This window comes from Rattus norvegicus, chromosome 19 (assembly GCF_021556685.1).
Source record: "Rattus norvegicus strain SHRSP/BbbUtx chromosome 19, alternate assembly SHRSP_T2T, whole genome shotgun sequence".
In the NCBI taxonomy this organism is placed as follows: domain Eukaryota; kingdom Metazoa; phylum Chordata; class Mammalia; order Rodentia; family Muridae; genus Rattus; species Rattus norvegicus.
In genome coordinates, this window is record NC_141552.1 from 38,094,815 (window position 1) to 38,119,035 (window position 24,221).

General features: G+C 42.0%; 1 protein-coding gene across 3 annotated transcripts; it reads right to left on the minus strand.

Moving 5' to 3' along the window:
- Positions 1–1,174: 1,174 nt before the first annotated feature.
- Dlg5l15 (discs large MAGUK scaffold protein 5 like 15) lies at positions 1,175–24,216 on the minus strand. Of its 3 annotated transcripts, none has more exons than XM_087596643.1 (6): positions 23,959–24,216; positions 4,513–4,672; positions 3,207–3,350; positions 2,406–2,572; positions 1,578–1,683; positions 1,175–1,454 (listed from the first exon to the last, which is right to left on the minus strand). In XM_087596643.1, the coding sequence occupies exons 2-5, from the start codon at positions 4,521–4,523 to the stop codon at positions 1,619–1,621; spliced, it is 387 nt and encodes a 128-aa protein (XP_087452769.1). In that variant the 5' UTR covers positions 4,524–4,672; positions 23,959–24,216; the 3' UTR covers positions 1,175–1,454; positions 1,578–1,618. The 3 variants fall into 3 exon arrangements, with proteins under 3 accessions (XP_087452769.1, XP_087452767.1, XP_087452768.1); XM_087596641.1 differs by lacking the exon at positions 23,959–24,216 and adding an exon at positions 23,484–23,821; XM_087596642.1 differs by lacking the exon at positions 23,959–24,216 and adding an exon at positions 5,701–6,050.
- Positions 24,217–24,221: the final 5 nt, after the last annotated feature.

Genomic DNA, 24,221 nt, shown 5'->3' on the forward strand with positions numbered 1-24,221 from the left:
TCATGAGTTTGTGTAGCAAGACCCAAGCCTCTTCCAGGTTCTTAGATAGTAACTGAGAACCTCAAATACGGTAGTAATGTGATAGTGTGGTGTGAATCTAGTTACAACTAGCTTCTATTTTGACACAGATGACACTTTTTGTGTCATGGTCAGCTTATAATGAATGACTAGACCTAAGCATGAGAATAACCAAATACTACATTGCTTCTCTAGCTGCTGAGCTTTTAAAAGCCCTGGGGTGACAGCAAGCTTTTGTGGACATTCTGGATTGGTCCTTCTGTACTTTAACTCTCTGAGTCACCTCCACTCTCAGTAAGTTAGTTCAATTCCATAAATTGGAAATCAGTCACCTGGAAAAAATACATTCTCAATACGATCACAGATTAGCCATGGAAAAACTGTAGCTTGAACTGTCCCACCTAGGTTCTGGGCTTGCACAGGCCTGCTCTCCAAAAGAAACCTGTGTTCACAGTTGCAGGCTACATTCACTATGGATGCTCTTGAGCTTCTTCCCTAAACTTCTCAGGTAAAAATAATTTTCTTGCTAACAATCAAAAAACCCATTATGCCAATCTGGCCTACAGGAAGCTAGTTTCTATTCTGTATTTTATCAAATGTGCATAATTCATATGGTCATCATTGATAATAGGTGAAAGATCTGCTCTAATATGGACACTAAGTGATGCTGGAGGATGATCCTGACCCACAATGAGCAGTGGGAACACCAGAGCCCTGTAGGGATGCCTGGCAACCTAACACATTGAGTACGCACGGCTCAGTAAGTTCCCTGTGAGTACACATCTCCTGAGATCTCTCTATTTAATTGTAGGTGATCCTGTCCACCTAATACAGCACCTCATGTGGAATAACAAAAGCCACCTGCAGGAGCTGTGGTGATGACTCACAGGTTAGAGCATCTGTGCTCTCTCAGAAGAACCACATGGACCCTAACAATTGGGTAAAGCATGTCAGTGATTACATCATAAAGTGTGTGTCAGAGAAACAGCCACATTATCCTCACAAAAGACACTGTCACACTGGGTACCCATTGGTGACTTTGAATTCACTTATTAGCTCAGGCTCCATGGAACATGCAGAGATCCATCTATAGCTGTCAGTTCTAAGCCCACAGGAGGGGACAGAACCCTTGAGTAAGAATGATGGTCTTAAGAGTCAAGAGATAGAATTCAATTTTTATTCATAACAAATACATTTTTACAACAAAACAGGATTAAAATGAATAAATAAAAATATGTAAAAATATTTGAAAGTGAAAAATAGTAACAAGAACATATAAATATGAAACAACAAAAAGAAAACTTCAATTAAAATCATAACAAAAATATTTCTAAACAGCATATTCTTAACATTTAGAAGCACAGATGTATTGCTGTTTCTCCTCTAGCACACATAATGAAAGGCAGTCCCCCAAGTTGTCTCTCAAGTGGTGTTTTCTGAAGAAGAAAGTGAGTAAGACCTCAATCAGTCAGACTGGCTTAGTGTTACATAAATTTAGGGTCTATAAGAAATGACAAATTAACTCTGAGGAAGAATACTCATCCAAAAAATGTTGTTACCGTTCAGGATGTTTGTCATCAGGGACTCCTGAGAAAGCAACTTATTCCTCAGGAAGCTCTCTTACTGGTGTGTGTCCAATTCCAGCTCTCTTGCACTTTCTGAGACCTGGGAGAGGAAGGCAGTTTTTCAGACACTGATTTGGTGGGGAAATGCAAGCCAGCTGTCAGAATGCTGCCTTCTACCACCTCAGTTCTATTGGACAGTCAACATGGACCTTTTAACTGATATCATTGTTGCTAAATCTGTGGGCAGGGCAAAATCTCCAGAGAGCCTCACAGTAATGTGGGCTGCCAATATGGGACCCAGACTTATACCAGTGCAAACCAAGAACAGGGCAATGGAAGGAACCTCATTGGGTTGCAGGAAGAAAGGAGATGTCCATATGTCACCAAGGTTAAAGCCAATGACAAGTACTAATTTGACATTTGCACTTGGTTCTTATCCCGGAAAGGTGCTTCCTACACAAGAAGTCACATGACCACAGAGTGTCATTTGTCAAAGAACCAAGAACTTGTTCAAAACTCTACATAGCATCCAATCTATCACGTGGATGGATATGCAATAATGTGATATGTTATTGATCTGTCACCATTTCTATAATGCAGCTTCAAAAAGAGCAGCAAAATATACTTGCAAAATTATTCAGTTTCTGAAAAGTGGTTAACTTCCGAGAATACTTGTGCATAGGCAGAGCAATGAACAATTCCATTACATGAGGTGATTGCTGGTTGGGAGTGTAAATTAGAAAGGTGGTAGGAGAAAGCAAAGATGTATCAAATTGGCAAATTTTATCAGATATTGTTAAGCTAACAGCTGCTCGTCCGTACCTGATGATGGTGGGTCTGGACGTTGCTGGTCTTTATCTTTCTTGTTGAAGTCAACCAAATATTTCTGGTTCAGTGCACAATCAAGATGTACCTCCTTGCTCTCCTGCTTCAGTGGGACCAACTTTTTCCTACATGTGTTCTCCATCAGGAGCTGGCTGAGCAGGTTTCTGGAAATACAGTCTGCATAGTAAGATCATGCTGCCCCTTTCTCCCATCCCTACTCCCGAGTGCCACTAACACTACCAGGTCCCAGATACCCATGAAGACTTAATAGAATACATCTCAATACATATAATGCTGCTGCACAAACCACAAAGAGTTAATTCCGGGAAGAATAAATTCTTTGCTTGGCCTGAGCACCAATTAGTGTCCACATCTCTCAAAAAGAACATGGATCTACAACTATCCATGAAAGCCCAATGCATGGGGGCTACATCAATTAGGAGTGGGCAAACACCCTCAAAAGAGGTCAGTAGAACCAAGGGAAGGTCATGCTAACCATGTGGTCCACGCACTGAGTGTTGTAAAACCTGGTGTGACCCCAGAGGCCCAGGTCAGCCTAATAACCTTCTGATGACCTCAATCAGTACTGTTCTATCTAGAGCCTTCTGAAGATGCCTAGACAATCCTGGGATGAGTAACAGTCTTTTATGGAACTGAAAACTGAGTCCTAATGACCCTGGCACACTGATGTGTAAACAGCACAAGAGATAGAACCAGAGCTGAAGACCGTCCAATCCAGAACAAAGAAAGTCAGAAATGGCCATTCCACAGGTGATAGCCTTTCTGACCAGGACTTACCTAGAGAAGGTAATCTCCTTCTTCAGCTTATGGTTGTTCTCATGGATCTCACTGTTCTCCATCTCTAAGTTGTGCAGAATTGACATGACTGCCTCCTCCATTCTCTCCAGGTCTTCATAATATGGATTTGCCCTGAAGTGTGGCCTGGCCCCAAATGATAGAATACAATGAACATCAGCATTTAGAAATATATGAACTCAGGGTGGGTCCTGTACTACCCCAGTCCTGGAAGGACACCTTCTGAATTCTACATATTGGATATTCTTCAGCTTCAGAAACGTGTTTTTCTGCGTCCAGGACACCAGAATCTCAGCATCCAGATGGAGGGTTCCCTGGCTCCCTTTGTTCAATCAAGAGGAAATCTGCAGTCAAGCCAGTTGAGCTATCAAGGGCCTAGGCCACACCTCTCCATGCTCCCCCAAACCCAACACACCCAGAATCCTGTGATTTCTTTTTTCCTGTCCTGATAACAGACCATATATCAACCCAAAATTATAATCTGCACAAGGAATACAAATGTACAGACAAACGTGGCCACATAGGCAAAGAACTGTGCTGTTGACAGTGGGGCTCCCAGAACAAAGCATTCACATGACCATGAAAGTGTTACAGGTAAATATTCAGGCTAAGACATAGACCCCTAGATTCCAAGTGTGGAGGGAAATATAAACATATAAAAGTTGTGCATATGCATTTGGATGTATGCACACACAGACTCACAGACTGAGACACACCCACAAATAAAAGAGAAATGTAAACAGAGTCAGAGAAAGAGAAAGACAAATATGGAAACAGAGAGCACTGTGAGAACCAGGAGAAATGCATGCACCATTGCTGTCTCAGAGGGCAAGACACACAGACAATAACAAACAGGCCTGAGCCTGAGAACTTCTAGTCAAGCATTGAGATGAACAGTTTAGGACCAGGACCCTCAGGCTGCTGCCTGGATCTTCCAGCACTCAGTCACCTGCCTAGCACGTACAGAGACTCATCATAAACTCACTGCAATTACAATCTTGCAAAGCCACCAGCTGTCAAGGGCTTTGCAAATGCACACTGGGAACTCACTCTCCCTGACTTTATCCCTGAAAATCCTGCTTTTCAATAAATGGAGGCAGATGAGTCCATTGTCCATCTCGCTCCTCAGGAAGGGTCAGGTTCTGAATCTCCTCTATATGGGAGGTGAGGTTTAGCACATGGTGGTTAGGGAGGCACAGCTTTCTAGAACCCAAAACCTTAATAGGATGAGATGAAGGTGACCTTGCAGACCCAGGAATGAAACAAGAACGTTTGGAGCAATTCATACCTGTTTTTCATAGATCTCTCTGTCAGAAACCTCAGGCGATCTCTCAGGTCATTTCTCTCCTCGGTAATGAGCTGCAGCTCTTTAATCAGCCTCTCCTTTTCCTTCTTGGCCTGCTTCTCGCTTAGGGTAGTTTCAGGGGATGATGTTTCTCTCCCAGCATCTGTAGGTAGAAGAGCACAAGTGAAAATGCATGGGGAGAATGCATAGAGTGTACATAGACCACAGTGAGGCCTAAATAGAACAAGCCTAGAACCCAGTGTCATTGCTAGGCAATTGGCCTATGCTTAAGAGACCTCCTCAGGGGATCTCAGTTCTCCCACTACTCTATAGAGACCAAGAGATGTAAGCAGCCAGGTGTTCCCTATGCTGGATATCACGTGCTTACATGAACCACGGAGATGGCTTCTCCAGGATTATTATCAGCTGAACAGGGTACAGCTTTATTTCAGGACCCTCACTGCTGTGGTTTCAGAACTCACCATAAATTCACCATCCACAAAACTTGAGTGACTGGAGACACTCAGATGTCTTACCTTGATACTCTAGGCCAACTACTTTGGATTTAAAACACATTTCCAGGAAGGACATGTTCAACAGATTTATCAAATCCCGCATATGAAATAACAAATGCCCCAGAAGTTCCAATAGGTTACAGGCTGAATCTTGGTCCACATGTTCCAAACAGTTTTGCTATTTTAGAAAAATGTGTGTAACACACAACCTCTAATATATAAAGCTAATGATGACCCTGCCAGTTAGAAGAAATCAGAGGAGGTCTAAGAACATAAGGTTATTGCCTGGAGCACAATTCTCTCCCTGTTACTCTGTCAGATATCCACTGTGTTTAAAGAAGCAATGATAGTGAAATACATTGCTGCCCTGTCTAAACTCAGAAAAGGTGGACCCTCCATGACTCCTCATGGTGTTATTATATCAATGTAACATAACAAATGCACTGTAAAAGGAAAGGCCAGAAATTCACAGGATAATAGGATTGGCCTTACCATATTCTCCCTGTGGGGATGGGGAAACTAAAGTTCTGAAATCCTGACTTTCAGGAATTGTGATATTCATGGAAATTCAATTCCTTTTCAGATGTTCCAGTTGTTGTGGGCCATTGCTAGAAAGGTCAGCTTAACCCTGCAGCCACCCTGACAGGAAGCTCAAAATACACTGCCCAGAACTTACTCCACATTCCCCAGAAGCGCTGTCTTTGTCCATCATTACTTTGAGACGAAAGGCTAGATTCCTTCACCCTAGTCTCTCCACAATCGACGTTCCCCCTCCCAAAACGCTTGCGAAGACGGGAAAACATGTCTTAGCTTGTAACTGCCAGACTCAGACTGAGAGAAACTAGGGCACTGGTTGTCACTACAACACTGGTGACATCACAGAGGATGCCAGAACTCTCTAGGAGACAATAGAATGTCCAAGAAGGGACAGCTGATGTCATGGGGAGCAGACTTTGCCTCCCTGCTAATGATCTCCCTGTATTGAGCATAGGCAGAGGTGCCCTTTCCAGGAGACTTTCATGGGACAGAGTCACTGAGCATCTCCTGCTTCCAAAGCCAAATTTTCCTCAAGGCTTGATTATAAAAAACCTTAGTAATTCCTATGCATCTAAATGAATGTTTCCTTCCATATCTTGCCCTAAAAATGTCTCATCCTAACTCAAATTGTCCTCATTCACTATTGTTAGCCATTAAAAATTCCTGAGATTTCACACCAATTTGAATATGCAGTCAAAATTTCTCTTGTCTCATTATGTACAGGTGCTTTAAATCACATCAAGAAATAGTCTGCATGGTAGGTTACAACATGGGTGTGTGTTAGGGGAACACTCATGAAGTCATGTGCTTAGCAATGGACAATTGCCAGAATATTCCTTAGGAGAAAGAGTTGACGTCTTTAAGGTGCTAGGAAAAGTGTGGAGACCAGTTGGCAGAGGAAAGTGAAATATTGGAGCCACCAATGAAGGGAACCTCATGCTGCTTGTGGGGTTCTCCTCTCTGCACCAATGTCGCCAAAGGAGCACTGCTCACAGGCCTGAGTAAGATATCTCATGAGCTTCTACCAGAAAAATAAAATAGTCAAGAGATATAGGGGGTGCAGATAAACGTCTAAAATAAGGCTATAAACATCATTAAGTGGATAGAGCAAGGTCCCAGCACCTGAACTCTGGGAAATGGCCACCACACCAAACACAAAAGCATCTATCATAGTGAAAAATGAATACTTTATAGAATGCACACACTAACACTGATTGATCACATCCATAGTTCAAATTTTGGGGGCAAATTCATGGCCCTAACTATCTTTCTCTCAATTTATATAGCAAAAAATAAGAAAGACAGAGAAAAGAAAAAGTCAAAACAAAATCTCAAGCTTCTCATATGAGGACTGCAGGAAGTGTTATCTGGTGGTCAGTTCTGATTAGACATTTTAGATAAAACAGTGCATAGTGACCCTTGATGTGATGGGCCCTATATAAAGCTTTTTGCAATATTGGAATTTTAACAAACCTCATCCAGAACGTACAGAAGAGGTAAGGATGTGATTACCATGTCCTTGCTCTCTATCAGGTTATTTTTCTGTGTCCTTGATTGTCAGGCATAGAACAGCAACAATCTGAAATAGCTGGTAGACATGGGAAATCGTGGCTAAAACTATAGTTGTGGGTTACACACCTCAACTGTCAAAGGCTAATGCTGTCCTCACAGTCCTTGGAGGCCACTCTTGTCAGACTATCTATTGGAAAGTGGAAGCAGGTTTATCTGAGCTCAAAGTGAACCTGGCCTGCCAGGGAGAGGGCAACTTGTGATACTTGAGACCCTGTCTAAAACCAGCACAGAAACCCACCCTTCATTCAAAGCATCATCCACCAATTCGCGATTATCTACCATTCTCTCCCTACCAGTCGTTCAGTTTGGAATGGTAGAAAAAAAACTGGGACTGATCTTTCTATTCTAAGGACCTTGAACTCTCTTTCCTTAGGTTCACCTTAAGAGTGCATACAAATGGATATCATCATCTGAACATCGTAGTATTATCTACTCTGTATATGTAGCATAACACTGTGCCTATGACAATCTCAAGCTTCCTTGAGTGTTGTTGCCCCAGCAAGAAGTGTGATGTACTGAGGCCAATACACAGGGATCCTTTCAAGGGGTTAGAAGGAAGCCATCAGAGACACTCCACTTCTTTGTCCTTAGATTAAATCAAGTTGACACAATGTGAACCTGGTGGGCTATTTGACCATGCATCTTTCTCACAACCCCACCTTTCTGAGTTCAGTCCATGGCAGAATTCATTGCCCACCATCGTAGATATTTCTTTGTATATTTCCACAAGAGCCAGGTTTCTTTTTTTTTTTTAAATAGAATTAGTTGTAGTCAATCAGCTGCTGCTGTATGTGAGAAATGATTAGTATCTATTGTAACTTACCACACTGTGTTTGTGTATACAAGTACATTATTGGAAATCCAGCATTACTGAGGAATTGGAAACCAGTGCTGTGGCCTTGCCTTTCTGTGCCTCGTCCTGGCTCACAGGCAGCAGGGGGCAGACCTTGAGTTCCTCTTCAGGGACAGAGTGATGGTGAATGGGCACTGAGCAGGCAGAGAAACACAGCTGAGGCAGCTCCTTTCAGGTATCAAACACATCATCTCCTTCCCATCTTAAGGGCTACTGCTGAAGTCTTGCCCCCATACCTACCTTAATAGCAGCAAATTTGTTACACAGCAGCCAGCTCTTTCCTATTGTTCTGTAATACGCCTCCACATCATGGATGCCAACAAACAAACTAACAAAAGAAAAAAAAAAAAACCTGACACTGAACTGTGTGGTGCTGGTCACATACCCTGTTATGTTCTGTATGTTATGAGGTTTGTTAATCTTAACAAGTTCCCCAACTATGAGCTTCGCATAGGACCCATTAGATTCAAGGAAAATAGGAACAATTATGTGTAAAATGACCCGAGTCAGGGCCCATAGACAGCAGCATTTCCAGCACTTGTGCTTTAGCCCATGTGGATTTTGCAATGAGCTGGGCCTAGCAATGTCCAGGACACAGTTGTGAGCTGTTGCTCTGGTTGAACTGTATTGGTGTGTGCATTCAATAAACTACACCTATTTAAATGAATTCAGTGTTCCTGTGGTTTGAGTCCAGACCTCTTGACACCAAATCTTCCCTTCAGCAGCACTTAGGAAAAGAAGCTAAGGTTAGGAAAGGTGACATCTTGTCATAAATTATGTGACAAGAGGGATGGAGAAATGATCCCTTGTGTTAAGAATCAAGGTGTCCTCTATAATATTCAGGTCTATACTGGCCCTGTGCAACAGCTTCAAGAACCCATTTCTGATTTTCTTTGGGGTTCCCGGGATGATGCACTCAGACATGATTGGAAACAACCAAAACGGTGGTCAGACTTGATTTATAAAATGCAGGTAACATTGCAAACTTATGTTGCAGGATATTTTATCATATTATCAGCCCCAAGATAGTGTTATTTACTTAAAAAAAATACCTTCTGGCAGTGCAGTTCAGCACTAGCACCGATATTTAACCCTAGAGCTTTTTTTGGTTGTTTGTTTTTTGTTTTTGTTTTTCGATGAACAAGTACTTTCTTATTTTGTGGCCCAGTCCTAGCTCTTACTTCTTTGCACAGTCACAGAGAGACCTCAAACATATACTCAGCCAAAGCCAGGGGAATGTAGAAAAGAGCCTAAGGCAATACCACATAATGACATTGAAAGTGGGTGGCCAAAAGGTGTTATAAAATTAACCTCACTTCAGTGAGTGATGACATACCAACATGGTGGCCTAAGATTCTGGAATATTAATCAGAATCCTTTCGTCATATTAGATCTTAATAGAAACAAGGAAGCAGTCCTTTCCTGAAGTATATATTCATCATACGTAAAGAAGATATTAAATCCATATACAACTCAGAATAGAATTATCCCCCAAGACTGGAAAGATCTGGCAACATTAATATTAGAAGCTTCTCCTGTGTTACAGTGGTAAGCACAGAAGAAAGAGGAAGATAGGGCTGAAAACAAAAGCATCAGGCCAGAACACTGTTTCTCAGGATGAGTTGCTAGGTGAAGGTAAGTAAACCTTACTAAGTTTAATACAGTATTACATACACTGTTGTAAGTAACTGGAGCCGAGGCTATCCCCAAAGGTTTGCCTGTCTGTGAAATCTGATACCCTAACTCAGGTGTCTTCCCTGGCCTCAGTGGGAGAAGATGCACCAGCCCTACAAAAACTTGATGTGTCTTGGTGGAGGCACACTCTGAGGGATATTCCTCTACTCTCAGAGGAGATGGTGTGAGGACATTGGGGAGGAACTGTGGGAGAGAAGTAACAAGAGAAAGGACAGCAATTGGGATGCAAAGTGAATTTAAGCCTGTCAGTCACTGCTCTATTGCTGTGAAGAGACACCTTAACTAAGGTAACTAATAAAAGAATCAGGGTGTGCCCATGTCTCCAGGTAGATATGTAGCAGAGGACCAGCTTATCTGGGATCACTGGGACGGGAGAACCTTGTTTCTGAGGAAGCTTCATGAACCATGATATTGGAACTTAGGCCACTGAGGTGGGAGTGAATTGGTGGGTGGAGGAGCAATCTCATAGGGAGAGGGTGTGGGGGACAGAAGAGGGGGTCATGTAGAGGAACATGGAGTGGGAGATAAATTGGAAGTGTAGATAAAATAATGAAAGAAAACTAAAAAACATCAGACTATGAGTATCATTCTAATTCAAGCCTCAAATAATAAAAACATAAATGCGAGAGTCGCCTGGTCCTGTTCATGTCATCCTGAATCTTAAAATCTTTTTTCCTCCAAATTCCGTGCCACATGAGGTGCACTGACCTGTCAGCTGCCTGCTTGGATGACAACTGCAGCAGCTTCCCTATGCACTTGCTTTGTAGGAGCACGAAATCTATTGAGCTCCCTTTTCCAAGTTGGAACTTTAATTGGTAAGAGTCTTGCCTTGAGGACACCTTCCACATCTCTACAGTACAGAGGCAGGAGGCTTATCGTTAATAACATTCATCTCCTTAACTATGTCACCCTCCTCTTCAGCACATGACTTTGCTGTGACATTAAACTTCTTAGTGATCTTTTCCACTCTAAGCTGCACATGGTTTTCATGTATTTGCCCTGTGTGTTGTTCCTTCTCCTGCAGTCTTGAGGAACAGTGACCAAAAGTAACCAAACCACAGGCTCAAAGCCATGTTAATACTGTATTGTGTACTATTTTCACAGAGCTGCCTGAGATGTAAATGGGACATGGAAAATTCGAACATAGTTTGAATCTTAGGCCTTTCACTGGGCAGTCCCTCATCTTCTCTAAAATTTAACCCTATTCTTCTACCATTGAGACCCACCTGCTGCTTAGCTCTTTACCCCTCTGCCGTGGTCTGTTCCATATCTCTTCCTGCCCATGTCTATTCTGAATCTCCTGCTTCAGCTTGCCTCTGCCTATGTCCCTCTCTATGCCCGGAAGTTCTGCCCACATACTTCCTGACGCAGCTCTTGGCCATCAGATCTTTATTACATCCAATCGGCAGTGAGACAACACCTGATACATCTCTTAGCTTGTGTTGAGCTGGTGAGAAGGACAAACATCCACAAAATAGCAAAGCTGATGATGGGACATAGAAATGACAAGAGAAATCCTGCCAGCACTTAGCTCACTGCCAGTACAGAACTAACAATTGAAAGTTGACACACCTTAGTACAAAGGGAGGTCACCTCAGCATTTCCCCTTTTACTCCAAGAAATACCTTTAATTTAACATTAATAAGCTAGATAAAATAAGAAAACTTATGAGATGCATCAGGTAAGAATTACTGTCACAATATTCTGTCCGTTCGTATTTTGCAAAATTGGAGAAGGTACTTCATTATCTAAATTATATTAGTCTAAAATTTTGTACCTAAATCATTTTCTATCACTTTTTAAGCTTTGTATCCCTTATCTATCATAACTTGCATTTATTAACCATAATAAGTCTTCTGAGACCAAATGTACTTTCATTAATTCCAAACAATTTAAGCGTTTATGTCTTTCATCCTTAAATTTTTACACATTTTTTGCGTACAAATTTTCTTTTTTTTTCTTTTTCTTTATTCAGCTTCTACACGAAGATTATTTTTGCTCTGATTTAGAGCAGGATGCAAGGGTGAAGTGCAGACCTGAGGGGAGGGCAGATGAATGGAGTTGAGCGGCAGGATGTGAGGTTCACAGAGAATAAATAAGAAGTTTAAAAAAATAAGAAATAAGCACAGTGGGGATGAAGCTGTGAATACTTGGTGTGGGGAGGTTTGGCAGTGGACTGGGCATTTTAGGGGTGAGGTGGGATTGGCCTGGGTTCTGGAGTAGTAAGGATGGTGTCTGTTCTTGTCTTTTAGGGAAACTCCTCGGTCTTCTCCCATCCCTCCTCTGCCTCTACCCCCACCTCCAACCGCCATAACTGCCTCCTACCACAGCAGCGGCTTCTGGGCATCGGCCTCTTTCTGCTCAAGCTCTTCTATGTGCTCGGGGGTGGTACAAGCTTTTAAAAGTCCCAGGCAGTGGTCAGACCACGCACACTCTCCTGGCATCCCCATCCTCTCTCAGGACTTATGGTGCCAGAGCAGTTATCGCAGGAGTTTTGATGCTGCTGTGGACTGTCCATCGAGCCCTGCTTTCTGAGCCTCCCATGTCCACCCTGTTCCTGTCCAGGTTCCTGGCTGTCACATTTCTGCACGATGGTGAACAAGTTTGTTTTTCTGATTCTCATAACAAGAAAAGGTTAAGACTAAACTATCTAATCTTCAACCCCATCCAAGATCTGAGGAGGAGAAACGTTGCCTGAGTAAAACGAAAATCAGAGCAAACAGCTTCCAAATCTAAAGAAATGACAGAAATTGTTGGCTACCCTGACAGTCAGTCAGCAAATATTCCTGTGTCACTGTGGCATCCACCTTCAACTCACTGGGCCAGGAGCTCTAACAACAATCCTTTGAAGCAGGTCACTTGAAGGACTATCCTATTTTTTTTTTTCCAAAAACTGGGACAACAGACTTCCCCATGATCAACTTCTGCACAGCCTGGACAGCTTTCTGGCAGCAGTAGAGGTAAGTGGGTAGTATTTCACCCAATGGTTCTTTAGAGCCCATCATCTTTTTCAGAATAGATTGGGGACACTACCAGGAGTTGAGATCTCTCCCACTGTGAAAAGCCTTTAACTATTAGGACATCTGAAATGGCAGATTCTTCAGATCTCTAAAGGATTTGAGAACCACCTTTGTATGTAATGTCTATCTCAGTGAACAAATGTGGCTTTTTTTCCCAAGGGATTTACTTCCTACTTAACTTTAAAAACATACACAGGAAGTTAAATAAAGCTTATTTCTGTACCTAACTAAAGCAGTACCTAACATGACTGGAAGACTGATTATTTATAGTTGGAAAGTAGTAGCTTGAATTCCTTTATTATCCATGGCAGTGTACAGTAGTAATTTTATAAAATTAGAATTTTACACTGCATTGTGAATAAGTTGCATATGCTTATATCTTAAAAATGAATTGAATCATTTATGCAAGTACAATTTTAAATTCTATCATCATTCAAAAATCCATGCCATCCTAAAATATTTGAGACTTGGTATTGCTTTCTAGTATAAATAGAGATACAGTGATCTATGATTTTTGTCATTTTAGTCCCTTCTCCTGATTTCCCACAACATTAGACAGAGAATTGAGGAGAGAAAGAGAAAGGAAGAAAGACATCCCTGATTCGAATTTCCTTTACTGTTTCCTCACTGACCATGGCCAGTAAGAACTTGCAACCAATCCCCTAACTGGCAATAAACATCTACAGCCCACAGCAGACAAATAACCACCCACCCACCCTTCCTCTTGAGAATGAGGGGGTCATGTTCCTTTAAGTTGCTTCCCAATGTGTATGGGGTGACAACATGTTTTGGGGACCTTACAACAATTGGGATATTTTCCAAATCCTGGGAGATCTTGCAGTTTCCTATGCGTCCAGACCCTGAATGTGGAGGGATTAACTGAAGTCCTGGCTACATTAACAATGGAAAATACAAACACATTCCTACCATTTGAGGAAGGTCACCGGATATCTACCCCTTGAAGTTTGCTCAAAACAATTAGTCAATTAGCTTTTTATTTATCTTCAGGTCACTTCTTAGTAAACAGGCAGAAAAGAGATAGATTGTTTGCCAAAATTATAGCAATTGCTTCTAATCCAGTCACCAATAGAGTTCCTGCCATCCTTTGAAGTTTCATCAGAGAGGCTCTATTTTGCACAGACTCACAATACTTATGCCTCCTATGTGGCAAACTAAAAGAACTGTTAAGATCTCCTTAAATAATTCAACAGTTTTCCCAATCCAAACTCTCCCACCCTCCTCCAAAAAAACAAGAGATTCCTCACAAACATCTCCACTCACTTCGGTACCAGTTTATATATTAGTCACATTTCTGTTACTGCAGAAAAATACTATGACCAAGAACAACTCAAGGAATACAGTTCTTCACATTGTGGTAACCAACCCCAACTACCAAATTATTTCATTGTTAAGTCATAAATGTAAGGTGGCTACTGTTTTGAATTGTAATGTAAATATCATGTATAAAGTATGTCTCATATGTGATTGTTCCCTGAAGGGGTTGCAACCCACAGGTTGAAAACTGCACTTGTGTGTGGTGGTGGGAGGGGTGGTTGTGAGTTTTTTGTTTTGTTTGTTTTCCTTTTTCTCAAAACCCAAATGCTGATAAGAACATAGGCCAATATCAGACTCTTCAATTTTATTCCATTAGGCACTGTGTCTGCTCTCATGATATTAACACGCTGGTTTTTCTTTTTTACTATTCCCCAAAATGAAGGTGAAATCATTAAAGGTGATGCCTCCCGCAGTGCTTTACTGTCTTATTAGTTAGCAGTGTCTGACTGCCCTGCTCAGTTGTGCTTTCATGTGAGTTCTGAGATTTTTTTTTTCATTCCCATGAAGCTCTGTATTGGGATTATAATGGGATGGATTTAAACCTGTAGATGACTCTGGTAGGATTCAATATAATAATGTAAACCATACTGATACATGAAAATGAGAGGTCTCTTCATTTTCTGGTTTCTTCAGTTTTTTTATTTTTCCTAATGATTTCATTTTAACAAGTCTTTACTTCCTTAGATATTACAAGATTTTTATTCTGAATGGGTTTGATTTCTTGGCTTCTTTCATCATATTTATTGTTGGTATACAGGAGTTCTATTGATTTTACTGTGATTTTAGTGAATGTGTCCATGAGCCATAGGAGTTTGCCAGTGGTTTCGTAGTGGTCTTTATATATGGATCATATCGCCTGCAAATGAGAATGCTCTGACTGCTTTCTTTCATATTAACATGCCTTTCCATCTCTCTATTGTCATATTGTTTGGATAAGACTTCACATACTAGTTGAATTAGATGAAAAGAATGAACATCTGTGACTTATTCCTGATTTTAGTGGAAATCCATTATGATTTCCTCCAGTTAGGATGCTGTTGGCCTTGCATATTGCCTAAGGTATGTCTTCTCCATATCCCAGATTCTCCAGGACTTTTGCATTAATCACTGTGGGATTTTGCCAAAGAGATTGTCTGCCTCTACTGCAGTGATCATCTGTTTCCTGTTCTTGGTTTTCTGTGGTGGATTGTTTATTCATTTGTATTTGTTGAAACATTCTTGCACCTCTGCAGTCAAGCCAGCTTGATCACGGTACCTGACACTTTTGGTAAATGTCTGAATTTTATTTTCCAGGATATTATTGAGAAATTTTTCACTTAACTGTTCCTTCCAATCTTAGTTTCTTTTTTATGCTGTGAAGAGACACCATGAGCAAGGGAACTTGTAGAAGAAAGAGTTTATTTCAGCTTACAGTTTCAAGGATCATGAGTCTATGAATATTATGCTGGGGTACACGGCAGCAGGTAGGACACCATGTTTCTAGAGAACTGGCTGAGAGCTTACATCTTATGTGCAAGTCGGAGACAGAGAAAGTTAGTGTTAACTATAGATGGTGTTGAATTTGGAAACCTCAAAGCCCAATCCCATACACTCCTCCAACAAATCCGTATCTTATAATTCTTCCCGAATATTTCCACTAACCAGCAACAAACATTCATATATGTGAGTTTATGGGGGCCATTATCATTCAAATCACCATATTCCACTCCCAATTCCCCATAGGTTCTTAAACATATCATAATAAAAATACATTAGCTCAGCTTCTAAAACCCCTGAAGTCTTTCAGTCTCTACACAGTTTATCCACAGTGCTTTTCGACACTCCAGGAAGTCCCTTAATTATTCCCCTATGAAATCAAAAGGCAAATTGCATACATCCAATGTGTAATGCCAAAAATATGTTATCATTGCAAAGGGAAGTTGGGAATGTGGTGAGCCAGTTCAAGGCATTAACCCAACAGGGCACACTCCACATTCTCTACTTCTGATGCATGACAAAGGGATTAGATGGGTCCACTGCTCTGGCTTTGCTGACTGCAACATAATTCCTAAAACTATGTTGTATCGCATAGATCTGTGGTGGTTGTGTTTTCATTGTCACTCATTTCTAGGAATTTTAATTTTTCCTTATGTGTTTCTCCCTTGGCCCTTTCAGTAGTGTGTTGTTTGTGTTGCTGACCTTCCAAGAGAGTGTGTACTGACTGCACTTTCTATTGTGTGATACCAGTTTGATTCCTTTGTGCTTAGAATGCATGACACTACTTCAGCTTTCTTATCTTTCCTGAGGGCTGTTCTGTGTCCTAATCCGTGGTCAATTTTGGAGACAGATCCACAGGTTGATAGAAAATATATGTATAGTTCAGTGTAGTTTGTTAGGTCCATTTGACTGATGATGTCACTGAATTCTGCTCCTCCTCTTTTGTTTATTTGCATGTGATCTGCCAAGTGGTCAGAATAGACTATTAAAAACAATCACAACCACTATTATAGCTAATGGGTAATTTCAGATCTATCTGATAATTATATATTTAAATTTGTGACTGCTGTGTTTAATATGTATAGATTTAGAATTGTAGTATCTTTTGGTAATTGCAAAGTATGAAATGAATGTCCTTACATCTTCTGGACAGGATTGGTTTGAAATCTATTCTGTCAGCTGGATAGAGAAACTGCATAGAATTGCTATAGGGACCTGTGTCTTAGGTCTGTTTCCCTAGTATATCCTCTACATCTCTCATGATGGTGATCCTGTTTCTGGCTAAATAATGTCTGTTCACTGGGGAATTGAGTTTAGTGATATGCAAATATTATTTAAACCTATGTATTTAATTTTGTTAATTTTTGTGGTTTTTATTGGCTTCTTTTGATTGACTGTTCTAGTTTTGTTAAATTATTTCCTGTTTCCTCTGGTATTTTATCCTTCTCTTCAAACTAAAGTATTCCTTTTAGGATCCTCTACAGAGCTGTCTTACTGGTTATACATATTTTGTAAATTTATTCATCATATGCCTTAATCAGCACAGTAGCTGGGCAGCTGCCTGCCCTCCATGGTATCAGATCTATTTTCCAAACAATAACGCTCAACTCTTACTGGCTGTGTAGCATCTTGGCTGCTCTTTGTTCCCCTTGGACAGCCCTCAGGACCAGGCTCTCCTCTCCCTTAACCATGGCTGCTGTCCTCTTCCTCTCTCCTCTCCATCACACACGTTCTTCCTTTATTCTCTGGCAGCTTCTTCTTCCTTCTTCCCTCCTCATGATCCTCTCTAGCAAAGCCCTCAGAAACTCACCTCCCCCATCTCTCTGCTGTGCAGCTGTTGGCTGTTGGCTTCTTTATAATCACAACTAACTGGGAGCAGGGTCAGCTTTTGGAGGTAACCAGTCTTGAGTTCCACAAATTAGCATTAAAATACAAGCAGAATTAGGCCAATCCACCACAGGGATTTCTTTTGTTTTGTTTTGGTGTAAGTTTTCTTTTACCTTTATTTTATTTTTGGCTATTTTTTTATTAATTGGTTATTTTATTTATTTATATTTCAAGTGTTGTCCCACTTTCCAGACTCCCCTCATCATATCTTACATCCCATTTCTGCTCAGCTTTGCCTATATGACAGTGCTCCCCCACCTACACATATCCATTCCCACCTTACAACTCCAGCATCTACTTTTGGTGGGCAACAGGCCTCAGCATAGTCAATGGCCTCCCGCCACATGGATGTCACTTAAATCAGTCCTCTTCTACACAGTTACCTAGAACCATAGACCCTGTATATACTTTGGCTGGCCATTCCCTAGGAGCTGGGGGATTGGTGACAGAAGGTCTGGTTAGATATTAAAGACCAATGGTTGCTGCTTTCTCTTCTTTTTCTGGTTATGGGTGAAATGGTGATTGTGTGCTTCATTTTTTGAAATTATTCAGAGATGATTTATTTCTTCATTTTTCTTGGGTATAGTTTAGCTCATTGTCTTGGAGTTTCCCTACTACAATCCTCTGTTATGCTTTCTTAGAGAAAAATATTGTTTAAATTTGGTTTTGTCATGAAATATTTTGGTTTCTCCATTTATGGTGGTTGAGAATTATGCTGGGTATCTGCCCAAGATTTTCTGGGTTTTGGAGTCTCTGTTGAGAAGTCTGGTGTAATTCAGATAGGTCTGAACTTATTTGTTACTGGTTATTTATACCTTACCCCTTTTAATGATCATTCTTTGATCTGTGCATTCAGTATTTTAATTATTATGTTAATTGAGGAATTGTTTCTGGTATGATTAAATTGGCATTCTGTAGGCTTGTTGTACCTTCATGGCCTTTTCTTCCTTTACCTTATGGATGTTTTCTGCTATGATTTACTGAATATGCTTACTGGACCTGTGAACTGGAAATCTAAATTCTCTTCTATTCTATTATCCTTATGTTTGGACTTTTAATTCTGTCCTGAAATTCATGGATATTTGTATTCAATAAACCATACATGGTTATCTGAGATGGGTATTTTGTGATTTGTGGGGTGATCTCCTTGACCCCAACTCTTACATTTAGTACCACGTTTTATAATGAAACAAGGTCAAGAATGGTGACCTCTTGCCATAAACTATATGAAAAAGGCAGGTGAATTAATGTGTGTCAAGTATTAGTAGATTCCTGGGTGGTTTTTGCTCCACCAAATGCAACATTTTGGCCATATGCAACAGTTTCAAAAGCCCAAGTTTGATGTTCCTTGGGATTCCCAAGATGATGCACTCAGACCCGACAGACAACACCCAGAATCCTTGTCAAAGAAATTGATTTATAAAATCGAAGGAACGTTACTAAGTCATGTTACAAAATATTTGATCACACTGTGATGTCCAAGAATGTATTATTTACTGAAAAACTAGTGTGTGGTATAGCAGGGCCATGGCACAGACATTTAAAGCAAGAGTTGTTTATTCATGTAAACATGGACTTAATTACGGTATGGCTGACCTACCACACACATTTATGGCAAAGGTAAAAAGTGCACTTAGGTCCAGCAGATCAAGACACAACGTGAAAGGAAATCTAGATAACTAAACCAATGGAAAGTTTTTGAGTTAAAGGATTTTTAAGAAAGTGTTCAGAGGGAACAGGAATGCTCTTCTTCTGGGAGGTCAGTGAATCAGGAAAGACAGTTGGGAGCTTTACTTGACTTCAGCATCTGACTCCTGAAACTTCATTGGTAAAATTAATGTCTGGAATTTTGGATTGTAAAACAACAGGTTGGCCCTGCAGCTTTGGGCAAGGCCCATGGACAAAGAGGTCACACCTGATGGGAACAATCTTAAAAGCCATCTGATTCTGGTAAGTCACCTGAGAAGTCCTCAAGGAGAGAGGAATGAATGGGTAGCACCATAATAGAAGGCTTTAGGATCTCGGATAGTGCTACTCTAGATGCCTGGAATATAGAAGCAGAAAATGTAAAGCTAAATGACTTCACAGGAATTAGCTCAATTCTGATTATGATTTTTTCATATTGGTATTTTATATTTATTCTTTTTTTAAAATTTAAATCAAGAGCCTTAGGTTGTAATGCGAGGCGGTCTTAGAATCAGAAAATGCTTAGAACACTTGTATGGCGCCCCGCAACTAACACTATCTGGCTAGAAATTCTACTTTTAACTTCATCATCATCGACAGCTTCCATTTAACCAGCAGGTTCCATGCCAGGCAGACACTGAGCAGGTTGTATGTTCTGTTAATCTCCACAACAACCCAATTCAGCAGAAACACCTCCATTTTACATGTGAAGAAACCACAGCTCAAACAAATGAGTATCAGGGTCCCATCAGTCTCACTGGCTGTCACTTAGACCCACATCCTTCTCTGTAAAGGGAAGCCATGGGCCTGATGTGGGCTGTGCAAGCTGACTCTCCTGAGATGATCAATGCTATTCTTGACCCTGGGAGAATTTAAGACAAGGTGACCCCACAGACTTCTGGGGTAGATTCTGCCTCTGGGTTCTAGGGTGTGACAGAGTATCCCTTGCTGTGTGTCTCTACTCATCTGAGGAGTCTGCTCCCATGTGTCAGCTTCTATGGCAGTGGTCTCAACATTACCAGTGCTGGAACCCTTTAATACAGCTCTTCATACTGTGATGATCCCCTCCATAAAATTATTTCATTCCTACTTCATAAATGTACAAGGTATCTGATATGCAATCTCTGTGAAGCAGTTGCCACCCACAGGTTGAGAAATATTGCTCTATAAACTTTTTTTTTAATGAAAGGCTTTCACCTCAGAAGTACCTGGAGCAGTTGTAAGAGCCCTGAAATACTGGCAGGCCCAAGACTGCTTGCCTTAATGACAACAGAGATTCCTGGCTAAAGGCACAATCTGAAATCACTGTCCCCAGGTCATTTCTTGCCTAAATTTTCCCTCATTACAATGTCTGTCTGCTTGGACATGTCTGTCCAGGAAGCCAGTCCATGTAGTCTCTGATACAGACAGAATGCTAAAGGCAAGAATGTTTTCCCTCTGTTGGCCCACAGTCATTTCTATAGAAGTAAGTTCAAATCCCCTGTGGATAAATGTGTGTCTCTCACATGGTGTGTGAGACTTGAAATGTCAACCGTTTGAGTTGACAAAAAACAAATTTCACTTCAGATTTACAGCTGACTAAAAATTATTTTTGGGAGAATGCAGAGGGTGGCCAGGCCTGCAGAGTCAGATCCCCTCCCTACCTGGAATGATCCCACCCTCAGTAGACTTCAGCTTCACCTATAAGGTGTAATCAGAAAAATCTGACCTTAAGATTCTGAAGTCCACAATATGCACAACCCCTAAAGTTGGTAAATGGCCTATATGAGGGTTTTCTCCAGTTTAAACTATTCTGGCTTCTTTTCTCTCTTGTGCTGCAATCTGTTCTCTCAGGTCCGTTGGTCCTGGAAGGACCTGGGTTCAAGTCAAGGCCTCGTGGGTGGGGAGGAAGATGTTCTGTTGTGTGAATGAGTATGGATTAAGAATGTAGGGGTTGGGGATTTAGCTCAGTGGTAGAGCGCTTGCCTAGCAAGCGCAAGGCCCTGGGTTCGGTCCCCAGCTCCGAAAAGAAAAAAAAAAAAAAAAGAATGTAGCCCCACCAACAGATTGGGAAAAGATCTTTACCAATTCTACAACAGATCGAGGGCTTATATCCAAAATATACAAAGAACTCAAGAAGTTAGACCGCAGGGAGTCAAATAACCCTATTAAAAAAATGGAGTTCAGAGGTAAACAAAGGATTCACAGCTGAGGAATGCCAAATGGCTGAGAAACACCTAAAGAAATGTTCAACATCTTTAGTCATAAGGGAAATGCAAATCAAAACAACCCGGAGATTTCACCTCACACCAGTGAGAATGGCTAAGATCAAAAACTCAGGTGACAGCAAATGCTGGTGAGGATGTGGAGAAAGAGAAACACTCCTCCATTGTTGGTGGGATTGCAGACTGGTACAACCATTCTGGAAATCATGGAAATTCTGGAGGTTCCTCAGAAAATTGGACATTGAACTACCTGAGGACCCAGCTATACCTCTCTTGGGCATATACCCAAAAGATTCCCCAACATATAAAAAAGACACATGCTCCACTATGTTCATAGCAGCCTTATTTATAATAGCCAGAAGCTGGAAAGAACCCAACAGAGGAATGGAAACAGAAAATGTGGTACATCTACACAATGGAATATTACTCAGCTATCAAAAACAATGATTTTATGAAATTCATAGGCAAATGGATGGAACTGGAAAATATCACCCAGAGTGAGGTAACCCAATCACAGAAAAACACACATGGTATGCACTCATTGATAAGTGGCTATTAGCCCAAATGCTTGAATTACCCTAGATGCACAGAACACATGAAACTCAAGAAGGATGACCAAAAAGCGAATGCTTCACTCCTTCTTTAAAAGAGGAACAAGAATACCCTTGGCAGGGAATAGGGAGGCAAAGTTTAAAACAGAGGCAGAAGGAACACCCATTCAGAGCCTGCCCCACAAGTGGCCCATACATATACAGCCACCAAACTAGATAAGATGGATGAAGCCAAGAAGTGCAGGCTGACAGGAGCCGGATGTAGATCGCTCCTGAGAGACACAGCCAGAATACAGCAAATACAGAGGCGAATGGCAGCAGCAAACCACTGAACTGAGAATGGGACCCCAGTTGAAGGAATCAGAGAAAGAACTGGAAGAGCTTGAAGGGGCCTGAGACCCCATATGTACAACAATGCCAAGCAACCAGAGCTTCCAGGGACTCAGCCACTACCTAAAGACTATACATGGACTGACCCTGGGCTCCAACCTCATAGGTAGCAATGTATAGCCTAGTAAGAGCACCAGTGGAAGGGGAAGTCCTTGGTCCTGCCAAGATTGAACCCCCAGAGAACGTGATTGTTGGGGGGAGGGTGGTAATAGGGGGAGGGTGGGGAGGGGAACAGCCATATAGAAGAGGGGGGTTAGGAGGATGTTGGCCCGGAAACCGGGAAAGAGAATACAATCAAAATGTAAATAAATACTCAAGTTAATAAAGAAAAAAAAAAAAGAATGTAGCCCCACTCTGACTTGCCAAGTAAGCTCCAGAAAATCTTCCCCAATCACAGAACTGGACCATGTGAGAGCCTACACTGTTTAAAATGGAGAGTGGATGCTTTCTCCTGGAAGAAATAATTGGGGGTTGACTGTCACTTGTGAACCTCCTGTGTTAAGTCACTTCTCAGAAGGGAAGCTTTCCTCTAACTCCTCCATGGGACCAGGCCAGCACTGGGGCCTGAGGATGCTATGGTCTTGCAGCTCTGAGCTGGGAGGGGTAGCTCTCACCCTGACATGGAGAAGCCTGTTTTCACAGCTGATCCTGATCTGAGGAGCAGGTGCTTTTAAAGAAGCATGTGAGAATATCTCCTGCAGGAGACCACACTCTGCAGGGAAAGTCACACAGGACGGCAAATAGTGACTTCCCAACAAACACAGGGCATGGGAACCAGGGAGGGCACTGGATGGATGGTCGGAGAGTTTGAGAAAGCCTGCATCTCCCTGAAAGACTTCCCACAACCATAAGTCCCACCACTGTCCCAGGCTCACAGGGGAGGCTCAGCAAAGCCTGCCACCTGCTGGGATCCCTGCAAACTAAAACTGGAGTGGAGAACTGAGGAAAGCACTTTGGTGGAGGGGGAGACTCAAGTCTCCAGGGCCAGGTCAGCCTTCTGTCCCTTTGGTTCTCCTCACTTCACAGAGGCGCCTATTGAAAGGTGAGGCAAGCCGGGATCTCAACAGTCTTTGGCCAAAGAAGTGAGAGCCCACAGGGCAGAGCAAGGCAAAGCAGAGCCAGGCAGAGCAAAGTGAAGCCCTGCCAGCCAGCAAATAGGCCTTGCGCATGTGGGACTGGTGGCAGCAGTGCTTGCCCTTGCTCTCCTGGTGGCGCAGAACCCCTGCCTGGATGTGAAGAGTGGGGAAACTCACAGTGGCTTGTCCTCCAGCTGCAACTGCCAGTGCTTGGGGAGGGGGAAGTTGAAGATGCTCCCATGATCCTCCGATTTCTGGCCCACTTTGTCAGCAGTTGTTCCTGTTCAAGGCTGTGGTCAGCCCTGCCAAAAGCCCGGAGGACACATAGAGCAAGCACAACTGGCCAGCAACCACCATGGTCATCCACAGTGGGACCCAGGCCAAGTGGCAACAGAGGCGCACCAGGCAGCCAGGCACCAGCCCCAAGCCTGTGCATACTGAGGCCAATGACACTCCACTAGTCCCTCCACCATGCACATCCCACCCCTGGCAGGCAAGATCTCTCTGTCCAGGGCTTCCCCCAGACCTGCAACTACCAACAGCTCAATGAGCCCTTACTTAATTCTTCTTAACCATAATGGCTTGTCATAAAAGGTCATTGGGAAAGTGAATGATGAGATGAAAGCCTTAGAAGAAAACTAGAGAGACTTACGGAAATGAAGAAGAAAGCTCTCTTCCCAGTAGGAGCCTGGCAGTCCCAAGCTCAGGGCACCTCATGTCCAGGCTGGAACCCAGCATGCATTGTTGTGGAGAACCTGCCTCCTTAAGGCCCTGGCTTCCCACTCATTCTCCTGAGATGATGACTTTAATTCTTTTAATTTTTACTGGTTATTTTCTTCATTTCCATTTCATGTGTTATCCCCTTTTCCAGTTTCCTTTCTCCACGAAGCAGAGTCCAGCTCACAAGCCTGAGCA

Excerpts from the sequence above, each read along its gene's own strand:
- Dlg5l15 (XM_087596641.1), bottom strand. The coding sequence starts at position 23,742 with ATGCACAGGCTTGGGGCTGGTGCCTGGCTGCCTGGTGCGCCTCTGTTG. Across the intron at positions 4,673-23,483 it reads CAGCTGGAGGACAAGCCACT|ATGCTGGGAGAGAAACATCA; the intron begins GTGAGTTTCCCC and ends TTCTACCTACAG. Across the intron at positions 2,573-3,206 it reads AAGGAGATTACCTTCTCTAG|AAACCTGCTCAGCCAGCTCC; the intron begins GTAAGTCCTGGT and ends CTGTATTTCCAG.